This window comes from Zea mays, chromosome 2 (genome assembly GCF_902167145.1).
Source record: "Zea mays cultivar B73 chromosome 2, Zm-B73-REFERENCE-NAM-5.0, whole genome shotgun sequence".
Taxonomy (NCBI): Eukaryota; Viridiplantae; Streptophyta; class Magnoliopsida; order Poales; family Poaceae; genus Zea; species Zea mays.
The window spans coordinates 113,868,911-113,881,283 of record NC_050097.1 but is presented as its reverse complement, the minus strand read 5'-3'; the positions used below and the strand labels follow the sequence as shown (position 1 = coordinate 113,881,283).

The 12,373-nt window shown below is 50.5% G+C and overlaps 1 protein-coding gene across 4 annotated transcripts; it reads left to right on the top strand.

Moving 5' to 3' along the window:
* Positions 1–446: 446 nt before the first annotated feature.
* On the top strand, positions 447–9,216 carry LOC100193139 (uncharacterized). 4 transcript variants are annotated; one of them, XM_008668928.3, is made up of 8 exons: positions 447–834; positions 1,169–1,345; positions 1,501–1,631; positions 1,732–1,890; positions 5,926–6,036; positions 6,127–6,243; positions 6,782–6,853; positions 8,808–9,175. In XM_008668928.3, exons 1-6 carry the CDS (start codon positions 558–560, stop codon positions 6,181–6,183), a joined length of 912 nt encoding a protein of 303 aa, XP_008667150.1. In that variant the 5' UTR covers positions 447–557; the 3' UTR covers positions 6,184–6,243; positions 6,782–6,853; positions 8,808–9,175. The 4 variants fall into 4 exon arrangements, with proteins under 4 accessions (XP_008667150.1, XP_035820399.1, XP_008667151.1 ...); XM_008668929.2 differs by having other exon boundaries at positions 479–834; positions 6,136–6,243; positions 8,808–9,181; XM_035964506.1 differs by lacking the exon at positions 6,782–6,853 and having other exon boundaries at positions 6,136–6,243; positions 8,808–9,181.
* Positions 9,217–12,373: the final 3,157 nt, after the last annotated feature.

Here is a 12,373-nt window from a genome sequence, read left to right as displayed (position 1 = left end):
GTTAGGTTTTGGAACGCACACTGTTTTATGAGGAGGAGCTCTTACAGACTCCTCAATCACACTATCTCTCAGAGGGGCAATAGGCTTAGGCGAGGTGATTTTGATAAGCTTAGGAGTGACTGAAGGTTTATGTGATGATTTCGGTGTACTTCACTCACCAATCTTTCCAAAGCAAGTAACGCTCCCATATTTAGCAACAAAGCCTAACCCCGGTCTTTAGAGAGTGGGAGGGATCAGAGATATCCAAACAATACTGTCTATTGGATTTGAATGAGTAAGAGAGGTGATTATCGAGTGATCTAAACCGTTTGTTTTGATGGTATATTAAGTCTGGGTGTAGTTTGTTGTGGATTTAGTAGAGTTTATGGATATAAGAATGATTTGGCTTGATGTTTTTGCAAAGTTAAAACTGTTGATTATATAGTGATAATGATAAAATAATAGATATAGATAATGGCTACCATCGGGTATTGTGAATTATAACTCGATTGGCGAATATCTGAAAAAAACCCAAAATACAAAGTAGCCGCCGCCGTGCTCGTGCTCCAGCGACCTCGATGGCCATGCATCCCGTTGCCGGCGCCGGCGCGCCCCCCGCGTCGTCGGTCCACGGCAACGTTGAGTACGACGACTTCCACTGGGACGACGCAGCCGAGGCGGAGCTTCAGGCCTTCGAGGCCGCCTACGCCTCGGCTTCCGCCTCCGCAAAGCGCCGCCGCTTACCCGACTGGACCTCTCCATCCCCTTCCCCCTCCTACCACCTCCATCGCAGCCAAAACCCGGTGTCCAGTGGATCCACGCCATCGTGGACCCTCACGCCCCACACACCCCAAGGTGCGCTCCTGCTCTTATCGGCTTTCCCATTCCCCGTTCCTGGACTAGCGGAAATGCGGAATTAAAGAACCCTCCTGCTTATTTAAAATGTGTGTGTGTGTGGGGGGGGGGGGGGGGGGGGGGGGGGCAAGGAATTGCTTTTGCTACCAATTTCTCCACGCATTGGGTTTGGATCACAGCAGGTTTTGACAATGTGGCTAAGTACCTGATCCCTACCGCCGTGTCTTAGGCGCGTAAAAATCCATTCTTTTCTAGGTTTTGATCACATCTGTTGCTTCTTGAGATCTTGTGTAATTGAGATGTGAATCACGTTTCCTCTTCATCCTGATTACAGACAATGTGAGGGCAAGACGCCAACAAATATCATTCAGCGGTAAGATAGTTTACTGCAGGACACCTACAGAGGCGGAGAAAGCTGCAACTGACATCTTACTCAAAATTGAGAGGATGAAAACCCCAGGCCAGGTTTCTCTTGGATTTGATCTCGAGTGGAGGCCCTTTCCAAGAAGAGGTTAGTTCTTCTTTCTATCCGAATTTTCAATGGTGTCTTCACTATAGCTAAACCGAATGAAAGTTTGGCCATTGCTCTTTTGTGAACATCTGGTAACTTCTTTCTTGCAAGTAGTTCTATCTGATAGAACATAACTGGAGATGTCGTCTTTGCAGGAGAACCACCTTGTAAGGTTGCTGTAATGCAACTATGCATGGAGAAAACTCTGTGCTATGTCCTGCATATTGCTCACTCTGGGGTACCGCCTATACTGAAAACTCTTTTGGAGGATAGTTCGTCCATTAAAGTCAGTGCTTTGCTTGTTTTTACCCTCATATTTTTCCATTATTTTTCCTTGACACTATGCTCTAGTTAAATCATTTTAGTCATGGTTCCATGTCTTTTAGGTTGGAATATGCATAGACAATGATGCAAGGAAAATGTTGAATGACTATAATGTCTGTGTACAACCACTGATGGATTTGTCGACCTTGGCAAATGTCAAGTTAGCTTCTCCCAAAAGATGGAGCCTTGCTTCTTTAACCGAAATGATCACATGCAAAGAGGTACATGGACGATACTAAGTATGTTTGTCTTTTGCAGCTTCATTAGTAATTGTCTCAGGTAACTGATTGATACATAAGGCTAACCGTAATGGGTAGCTATATAGTGATGTACATGGGCCACATGGGCCTAGACACGCATATACTCTAACACCCCCCCGCAGTCTGAACATCCGTCGCAGCGGAGTTCACAGACTGGACTTAAAAGGAAGACGTACACCACACCGTACATCACACCATAGGATCCCCCCACAACCGCAACTAGTCACTACTGGTGTTGAGGCTGGAGCGAAACTCGGCGAAGGTCGAGGACGAAAGACCCTTGGTGAAGATATCAGCAAACTGGGAGGTGGTCGGGACGTGGAGGAGTAGGGAAATGCGGACTCATCAAACACCACATGGCGAGAGATGAGGATCCGGCGAGAGGAGAGGTCAAGGCAGCGATAGCCCTTGTGGTCTGGGGAGTACCCGAGAAACACACAGAGGGTGGAACGGGGTGCAAGCTTGTGAGGAGCAGTGGTAGCGGTGTTCGGGTAGCAAGCACACCCGAAGACACGGAGGTGGTCATAGCGCGGAGGGGAACCGAAGAGTGCCTGGTGAGGAGTGGGGCCGGGCACACAGTAGAAGGGAGACAGTTGAGGAGGTAGGTAGAGGTGTGGAGGGCCTCGGCCCAGAAACGTGCCGGGAGGTGCGCCTGGAGAAGAAGAGTGCGGATGGTGTCGTTGGTCGTGCGGATCATGCGCTCAGCCTTGCCGTTCTGGGAGGAGGTATACGGGCAAGACATCCGCAACTGCATCCCGTGGGAGAGAAAGAAGTCACGGGAGGCGGAGTTATCGAACTCACAACCGTTGTCACACTGAACGGCCTTAATGGTGAGGCCGAACTGAGTGGACACCCAGGCGAAGAAGTGACGGAGGGTGGGGAAAGTCTCAGACTTGGCACGCAATGGAAACGTCCACACATAATGAGAAAAATCATCAAGCACAACAAGATAGTATTTGTAACCCGACATACTAGTAATGGGAGAAGTCCACAAATCGCAGTGTACAAGATCAAAAGCATGAGTAGCATGCGAGGAAGAAGAGGAAAATGGAAGACGAACATGGCGGCCTAACTGGCACGCATGACATACATGCTCCGCAGGGGATCGAGTACAGGGGATAGTGGCACTACGAGTAAGCTGCATCAAGGCATCGTGTCCGGGGTGACCAAGGCGACGATGCCAGGTGGTAGATGACATGGTGGCAGCAAAAACAACAGCTGTGTCAGGTGGCGAAGAAGATGTGGCGTGCGGAAGCCGAATGGTGTAGAGGGGGCCGGTGCTGTCACATCGGAGGAGGGGGCGCTGAGTTGCCGAGTCCTTCACAATAAGACCAGAAGAGTCAAACTCAACAGAACAAGAATTACTAGTAGTAAACCGACGAATAAAAAGTAGATTGTGGACCAAAGAAGGAGCGATAAGAACATCGGGCATGCGAAAAGAGCCGGGAGGGCCGGCGGCACCCATAGATGTGACAGGGAGACACGAGCCATTCGCCACCATGATGGACGAAGGGAGAGAGGAAGGAGGAGGGCGCACAGAGGTGAGTATACCAGGGTCCGGAGTGGTGTGGTAGGTAGCACCGGTGTCCGCGATCCACTCGGGACCCAGCGGTGGAGTCAGAGTGGGAGTCTGGAAGGCAGCCAGGGCGGTCGCGTCCCAACCAATCAGCCCAGACGGTGGAGTAGACGGCGGCGTGGGCCACGATGAAGCGGTAGGCGACGGGGTCCAGGGCGACGGAGAGGCGGCGGCGAACCCCGGCGACGAGGTGAACCCTGGCTGTGCAGCAGCGAACATGGCCACCGGGGGACGAGCCTCAGAAACAGGCCCCTGGAACGGCCACATGGAGATGCGCCCTGACCACGGGTGGTGGAAAGTGGGCCAAGGTGCACCCTGCTGGGGTCCCGGTGTCGGAGCGCTGCCACGGGCACCACCGCCGGGACCAGCATGACCACCACCACCGCGGCCACCACGGCGGCGACGACCACCACCGCCCCCACCTCCGCCACCGTGACCCCCGCCGCCCATGTTCGGCCCGGGGGAACGATGGCCAGACGGAGTAGGAGGACGGGTCGGGGGGAGAGCCGCCAGAGCTGTCGAGGAGGACGAGGACCCCGGGCCGGAGATCAAGGTAGCCTGAGCACCCAGAGTGATGTCCTCCAGGGCGAGGTCGTCACGGACCTGGAGGAAGGTAGGGATGGGGCGCTGGCGCATGATCAACGACCAGAGGTGGGTGTAGCGATCACTAAGGCCGCGGAGGACGTTGAGGACTAGGTTGCGGTCCTCCACGGGGCAGCCCAGATCGCCAAGTGAGTCCGCCATGGTCTTCATCTTGCGGCAGTACTCACTGACGCTGAGGTCCCCCTGGACGAAGGTGCAGAAGGCTGCGTCAAGACGGAGAGCCCGGGCCTCGGTGTTACCCAGAAACTGGCCTTCGATGGCAAGCCAAACAGCCCAAGCGTGAGGGAGGTTCCGGAGGAGGCTGTGGAGGTCAATGGAGATCGTCCCCACGATCCAGGTGAGCACGATGCTGTCGAGGCGCACCCACGCGGCGGGTGGCGCCACGCCGGCGGGGTCGCAGAGGACGTGGTCATCCAGAGCGTAGCGGCGAAGGGTGAGGAGTAAGTCACGCCAGCGTGCTTAGGACGACAACTCTGGCTCCAGGACGACAGGAACCATGAGGCGAATGTTCTGGACACTCCCAGTCTGAAGGTGGAGCTGAGCCACGAGCGGGTCAGCCGGGTCATGCCACAACACCGTGGGGATGGTGCGGGGTCCGGTGCCGACGGTCGGTGCGGTCGAGACGCCGTACACTCCGCCCACGGTGTCAGAGGAGGTGACCCCGCCGTCGTGGGTCGCAGGTGAGGCGAGGAGCTGTTCCGCCGCGGCAATCTGAGCAGCGATAGCATCGGCGGCCTCGCGCTCCCACACGAGAGCTGCTTCCCGCAAACGGGCCTGTCGCGCCACGTGCTCCGCACGGGCAGCAGTCAGGGCGGCGACGGTGTATCCCTGGTGGGCGACCGGTGGAGGGGGAGGCGGCGGATCGACGACAGGCGATGGGGGGATTGGCGGGGGAGGGTCCTCCGGACCGGCAACCCCCGCAGGAGGGGCATCTGCCACAGCCGCAAGGACCGATGCGGTGCCCGTCGCGGTGAGGGACCCGCCGGCGGCGATGGGCCCTGCCCCCCACGGCGGCCTGAGCCCAGCAGCGGCGGCAGGAGGGACGGCGGCGGGTCTGCCAGGAGATGCGGCCCGTACCCAGGAAGAGAGGGGAGGGAACTCGGCATCCATGGGAGCAGGGAAGACCTGGTCGCGCTAGCGGCGCTCGGGGGCGTCGGGACGGGCGGGACAGAGGCAGGGCGGGCGGGGGTGCGTGCCTGGGCGCTCCTGGCGGGCGCGGCACCTAGCGCCGGCGGCGCGCCTGGGCGCGGCGGCGGCTTGGGCGCTCGGGGTCGCGCCTGGGCGCCGATTCAGCGCCTGGCGGAGAGGAGGGGACGAGGGGTCGGGCGCGCGGCACGGGGCGCGAGCAGGGGGCGGCCGGCCTGGCGCGGCGCACGTGACGCCTGGGCGCGCGGCCAGCATGCAGGCGGCGGCAGAGCAGGGAAGGGAGGTGGCGGCTGCAGGGGAGGGAGGGAGGAAACCCTAGCTTGATACCATATCTCAAGTAACTGATTGATACATAAGGCTAACCCTAATGGGTAGCTATATAGTGATGTACATGGGCCACATGGGCCTAGACACGCATATACTCTAACAGTAATGCGTAGGAGTCTAGGAGACAAAGTACAACCTTTGTTCAATTTAAATTTGTGCTCTATCTGTGAATTACACTATCCTGAAAATTCCCACTTTGTAGCTTGTTATTTGCTAAGTTATAAATTTGGCAGGAAGAAACCTAAATTACTTTCTAAATGCCTGACACTAATTGTGAACTTGAAAAGCCTTTTAGCATGCATGTTTATTTGGACTAAAAAAGTTCAACGTCTAAATGTCTGTAGTTGCCAAAGCCGAGCAACATAAGAATGGGGAACTGGGAGGCTGATGTCCTCTCCAAACAACAACTTCAATATGCTGCTACAGATGCTTATATCTCATGGTACTTGTATGAGGTATATGGATAAAATAATCAACCTACTTTTGTTCACATGATAGTTTTTTATTTCTCCTTCATGTTGATAGACATTAATGCTCTTCATTAGGCACTGCAGACTCTTCCAGATTACACGATTGAAGCTGAGTCTGTAAAGGCACAATAACTTCAAGTGGATTCTATTGGGAACTGTTGTGTTAGTCTATTATCTTCACATCTCAATCAGGTCAGAACCCTGGATTCCTAGTCTTGTACCCATAGAGTAGTTTTCATTATCACCTCTATGGAGCCATAGTAAGTCCTTAGAACTAGAAGGCATTTGTGTCCATGCCCTTACTTTGAAGGCCAATTGCGATTTTGCCTTTGTTAATTCAACTTTGTGATTTTGCCCCCACTTTTTCAAAACGAAGATTGAGTTTGCCCATATTCCGTTTCGTGCACTTAACATCATCAAAGCAGTTGTAAAAGGAAAATTTGCCCCTGCATATTTTTTCCTTCGTTTTGATTAGTTTGTACTTTTATCCCTGTTTTGATATGAAACATTTAGATAGCATTTTGACAGATTTCTAAAAATGTACCAAGCTATATCATCAATTGGTCTATACATGTGGCAATTTACACAAGTATACGTCATCAGCCAATCTACATCTTCACCTACACGTCTATCTCCCTAATATTAAAGTGAATAGCTTTCTTCTTCCATGCATGTTATGTGGGCCCACTTATGGCACCCCATGCCTGACAATGTACGTTTATGACGTCAGGTGCGAGTAGACTTGCAAGCTGCATACAAACACGATTGTGTAGGACTCCATGAGTATGAATAAGTGTCCAAGGTACTTTGTTTGCTAACACCCTTGCTGGTTTCCTAGCTAGAAGTACAATGAACGGTTTTTTTGTAAAAACAAATACACGGGCTTGCCTGAAATTTGACCATTAATTTAATTCTGTACGAAGTATAAACCATTGTATAAATCATTGAGCTGCAAATTGTACTAGTGACCGTGCAACAAGTTGTACATTGCGTTGCAACACATGGACATGTTTGCTAGTTGAAAAAAAAGAAACTGGAGAGCGGAGGCTGGCTCACATGTAGACAGGCGAGAGGTTTAGGGTTTAGGGTCGTGTTGCAGCTTGCTACAAGGATCACAGGGCCAGTTGGGAGATCTGTTTGAACAGAGACATGGCTGAGGCATGGCATGCTGATGGACTCCTGACCTACAACGGTGACATCCTAGAGTAGGGTGGCCTGGGCAGCAGGCTGGGGCAGCAGGTCAAGCCTGTTTGGTGTGGCAGATTGGTGTCCTAGGGAAGCTTGGAGAGGGATGGGGCAATGCCCTGTGGTGGTGGCACCCAGGTGTGGCATGTGCCGAGTCTGGGCAGCAGATTGAGAACTGGATTGGGTTCTCCACAGGACGACAGGGTGCGGACGAGCACATGAGCAGCAGACAGACGAGCAGCATGGCACCAACTGACATGCGCAGCAGCAGGAGCACTTAGGCCCCGTTCGGTTGCCTGAAAACGGTTCCAGGCCGGAAACGGTTCCAGGCCAGGAAACAGTGGACCACTCAATCCAGCCCAGGATTTGATCCAGATGGTAAGGGATCCGGATTCCTACCGGGCCATGGAGGAAGGGGAAACTTCGAACTGGGCCGCTTTTGTTTTTATTTCGGGTTGAAACGAACAGCTTAGGGCCGGATTCCAAACTGGATAATTTTTTTCAGCCGGAAAGAGGCCTGGAACGGCCGGATTAGGCCGAAATGAACGAGACCTAAAAATGGAAGACAAAGCATCTCATTGGCAGCAACGGGTCTTCACAGCTCTATCATAGTCACCATGTCCTCGAGTTGATCGGGTCGAGGATTGGGGATTGAGGAGCGTAGTATGCTACTTGAGGAAGGTTTTCCCAAGGACAGGACAAGATCTTTCCAATGTTCTTGGAAAGGGATCAATGTTCCCAAGACGAGGAACATGAAGCCGTTCGCTGCAGCTGAAAGCTGCCGTGGCTGTGGCATTTTTAGAATGGCTGAAGGCTTGCAGCCGGCCGCAGCTTGAAGGTGCAGTGAACGGCGTCATGGTGGGTCACGGGGATGATTGGGTAAGGTGGGTAGTTTGGTCTTTGCCTATTTCCAAATGTTTTTACTGTTTAATCCAGTTCCATGACGTACATCTAACAGATATCCAAAACAGGGGTAAATGGTATCTTCAATTCGAAAAGGCGTGGGCAAAATCAGAGTTAGAAAAGAGGGGCAAAAGTACCATGGAACTCCTGAACACGGGCAAAATCACTGATGTCCCTATAACAATCTAGCTAGTTTACAATTACACATGGAAGTCTTTAGCCTACTTTTCCCTTGGCTTGAGGAAACTGTCGGTTCCATTTTCGGGCTGGACCACCATAGCTAGTATCCAGTTGATTATTAGTTTCATGCACTGAAATGACAGTAACAAGTCAATTTCTATGAAAGCATGCCATTGACCTGTTTTTAGAACTGTGGTCACGATGCTATGTGAAACCCCATCATCCCGAGTTATTCAGAAAAGCAAAATCTGTATTGTTAAACAGTTGACATGCCAATAATGTTGAGTTTAAATGGATACATAGATTAGTCCATATTGTACCGGTGAACTACTCACTAATACTCCGCTCCGTGTGTGTACATATGTCTAGGTTTATAATCATCTGTATGAATAAAACAACTACTATTTTGGGATGGAGGGAGTATGTAGCAGAAACTTGTATCGTCAATCTATCTAAAAAGTTGGCATTCTTGGTTCTGTTCTATGCAGGCAGGGGGTTGAGTAGGAACTGGGAAGCTCCTTTGTCGCAACAAATGGATGGTGAATTCCGTGTGAGTATGTGTGTTGTGCACTTCCAGTTTGCACTTGTAAATTTATTCTCCTCGTATGTGAAGGGCGTGTCTGTTTTTTTTTTATTTAAAGAACTTGACTGTTGTATGAGTTCGCACCCCATTTTTTTTTTGTTAATACAACAATGATATGCAGCTCTCTTGCGTATCGAGAGGGAAAAAAAAGAGATGGTTAGTTCCTTTGTCATTGCTTAAGGTAAAAAACATGAATTGGACTATTGGTATTGGACTGTATTTTGCTCGGGACCATTGGAATTACTGTACGGCAACCTATTTGCCTTGTATTAACGTAAAGCTGTGCAGTTCTCTTTATGTATGGTTTAAAAATGAAGACTGATTTGTAAAGAGCGTTATGATCAGTGGCGTTATAATCAGGAAATCAAAAAAAAAAAAAAACCAGGTTGCCTTGCGGATATCCTGCGTGTTCAGTTCGCGGCGTAAACAGGTGGCGCGTTTTGAATCGCATATTTTAATTTGACCCACTGTATCTCTGATGTATACGTGTCACGTATTCTTTAAGAATCGTTTGTTTACTGAATGAACACCGCATTAACTAGAACATACATGCTTCTTGGCTGGCAGACAATGCGCATGGGTCGGCCCGGCCGTGCATGAGTACTGTCAAGTTATTTTGCATTGCCTGGATCAAACGAACATCTTGGATTTTACTGGTCAAAGATCCATTATGTTCTGCAGGATCTATCTATACCATTTTCTTATCCTGTTTCTGTTTGTGAAAGAATCAGCTGGGGGTTCAAGATTCTTGTAGCCGCCTCGCCCACATGAAGAAGCACTGGTGGAATCTCCAGCTCCATATCTGGGCTGTACACTTGTTTCCAGATGCACCTGCTGGCATGCATCCGTTAAACCGAGCACACACATGGTTTCTTCTTGTCACATGGATTTGTTCTGGTCAAAGGGAACCGGCATGGCACTGTGATCTTCTGCACAGGAATCATCATTCCCTTGAATATGCATGTCATGCACCATGCACGCCATAATAAAGACGATGGGAAAAAAAAGAAGCTTGTTTGAGACTATATGGCGTGTGCAGGTGCGGGCAGCATGAGGCCGGCGTGATGCGCAGGGCACTGGACAAAATAAGGAGTGAGTGGCATGAGTAGGGGTGGAAACGGGCTCGCACTATCTTGCGAGCTCGAAAAAGCGGCTCGGCTCGCGAGCCGGTTCGCCGAGCCAATAAGCCTAGCCATAAACATAGATATGCTCTCTAAATTATAACTAGTCGGTTGTCCATGCGTTACGACGGGTCACAACAATACCCACATAAATTATTTACCAAAAAGATCTCAAGATTTTTTATTAAATGTCTCTGCTCTCCATATATTTTTTTTGATTTGACTAACCGAGTCGACATCGTGGTAAATGAAATATCATGTAAACAGGCGATGCCAAGCCATCGAATGGGTACCATAGGCAGCAAATTAGGGACCCTCATCCCTCGCCTAACCCACTTCTAAGATTTCGTAGAGCAGGAAGGGAAGGGAAGAGGCAGTCATACCTGTTCGTTGCCGGAGAAGGACACGACGAAGACATGGACATCTGGAGGCAACATAGGTAGTATACTGCTAGATACATACAGGGAGAGAGCACGTAAGCGGAGAAAGAAGCCTAGCCAGAGCGGCTCCAAACCGAGAGGCACCAGCACCAGGCGTCAGTCCGAAAAGGGCGAGAGAATGCGAGTGCCTTCCACCCCTGGACCCACTGAGGCACACAACACCACCACCAACTTCGTAGCATATGTCGACTGCTGTCGAGCTACGGGCCTTGGTTGTCCAATATCTTAGATCTGGACTCGTCATCGCCAAGATAACCTAAGCGTGGCAAGCGCCATCGTGTCCTCCTCGGCGGCACACACGAAGAAAAGTCAAGAGCAAGACTGACTCGCTCGTACCCGCGTCGACGAGCGTCGGCCGGCTCGCGGCTGCGACCGTGGGCAGGGGCATCAGGTTGGGGAGGAAGAACAGGGCGAAGGCTGGGAAGACGAACGGGACGTCCGACGACTGTGAAAACGATGGTGCGTGCATGCTATGAAACACCCTCGTGGACGTGCAATAACCACTGCGCGGGTCGGTGTTGGGGCTGGTGTCGGACGAATACGGGGAGCAGGCGCCTGCTCCCACGCCCTCTGCCGAGAATAGGTGGCGTGGAGGCGGAGGCATGAGGGGACAGAGAAAAGAAGGATGACGAACGAGGTGGCGACAACTGAGGCGAGGACCATCATTATCGTGCAGAGGTATAGATGGCCAAATGGGTCGTATCTGGCGGGCTGGTCCGGGGCACGACCCATTTAATAGTGCCTAGGCCAGTAGTCTCGGCCCGTAGTGCTGATCCGGCCCGGTACGATTATATATTTTTTATTTTACAAAACTCGTATATACATATATACAATTTATATTCAATATTAAAAGTAATTAACCATGATGTTCTACTGGTTATATGGCTTTACTCATTGTCTCCCACCCTTCTTCCATCAGGGCTTGGGTTCAAACTCCACCTCCTGCACCATTTTTTTAAATATTCTACGCTAATTTAACCACCCGACTGGCTAACGGACCGGACGTGGAGGTTGTGTGCATGGAGGGATGCAGCGGGTTAATTTGAGATAGATGTAAGGGGTTATTTGTAAAAATATGACGCATGACGACCGTTGAAACTGGTGCTTTAAGTATAGTAGAGATATAAATCTTAAAAATATTTTAAATAACATATTTTAAATTAGTAAAATAGATATATCACTAATATAATATAGAAAATAGATTAATTTTGTATAGTATTCTAAAATAACATAAATTAATTGTCTACTTGGTACTAATATTATATGCTAATTAGGGTTTTATGTAACAAATTGTTGTTGGGTCGAGCCGAGCTGGCTCGCTCTTTTCACGAGCCACAAAAACAGGCTTGGCTCGAGCTCGTTCTAAGCGTCGAGCCAGTCCGAGCCGAGCTGCTGCGAGCTCGAGTCAGCTCGTCGAGCTCGAGCTTTTTTCTAGCCCTAGGCATGAGCATGGAAAACGCACGCTAGCTAGCATTCTAGACACTTTTTACTGCAAGTATCGCATCGACCTGTGATGCCAACTCATGCTGACTTGTGTTAGGATCAAAAAGGATGGGGGGCAAATGCATTTGCACAAATTGAAGTGGCCTCCCAACCATGGTTCGTTTACCCCTCTTTTTCTTTCGAGACAATGCACGCGCACATATCTTGTCACCGTATATCCTTCTTGTCGCCTTACATTCTAGGGCAATACCGTTTGAGGTTCGATGCACCCGAATACAGTACAGTTTTGGGAGTTGCATTCCAATGGTTATATGAGGGCTTGGGGCCTATAGATATGACCCCGAACTAGTACGTTACACATCTAAGAGAGCTGAGAAAACAAGTCATATGCATACAGAGCAACACTTTCAAGTCATTACATGTGATTCAAGTGCCACATCTGAGTAGAGAAGATAGTGAGAGTCTTG

Bases quoted from the DNA above. Each gene is read 5' to 3' on its own strand.
- LOC100193139 (NM_001138297.2), top strand. From the start codon at position 558: ATGGCCATGCATCCCGTTGCCGGCGCCGGCGCGCCCCCCGCGTCGTCG. The intron at 835-1,168 runs GTGCGCTCCTGC...TCCTGATTACAG, and splicing joins CACGCCCCACACACCCCAAG to ACAATGTGAGGGCAAGACGC. The intron at 1,632-1,731 runs GTCAGTGCTTTG...CATGTCTTTTAG, and splicing joins AGGATAGTTCGTCCATTAAA to GTTGGAATATGCATAGACAA.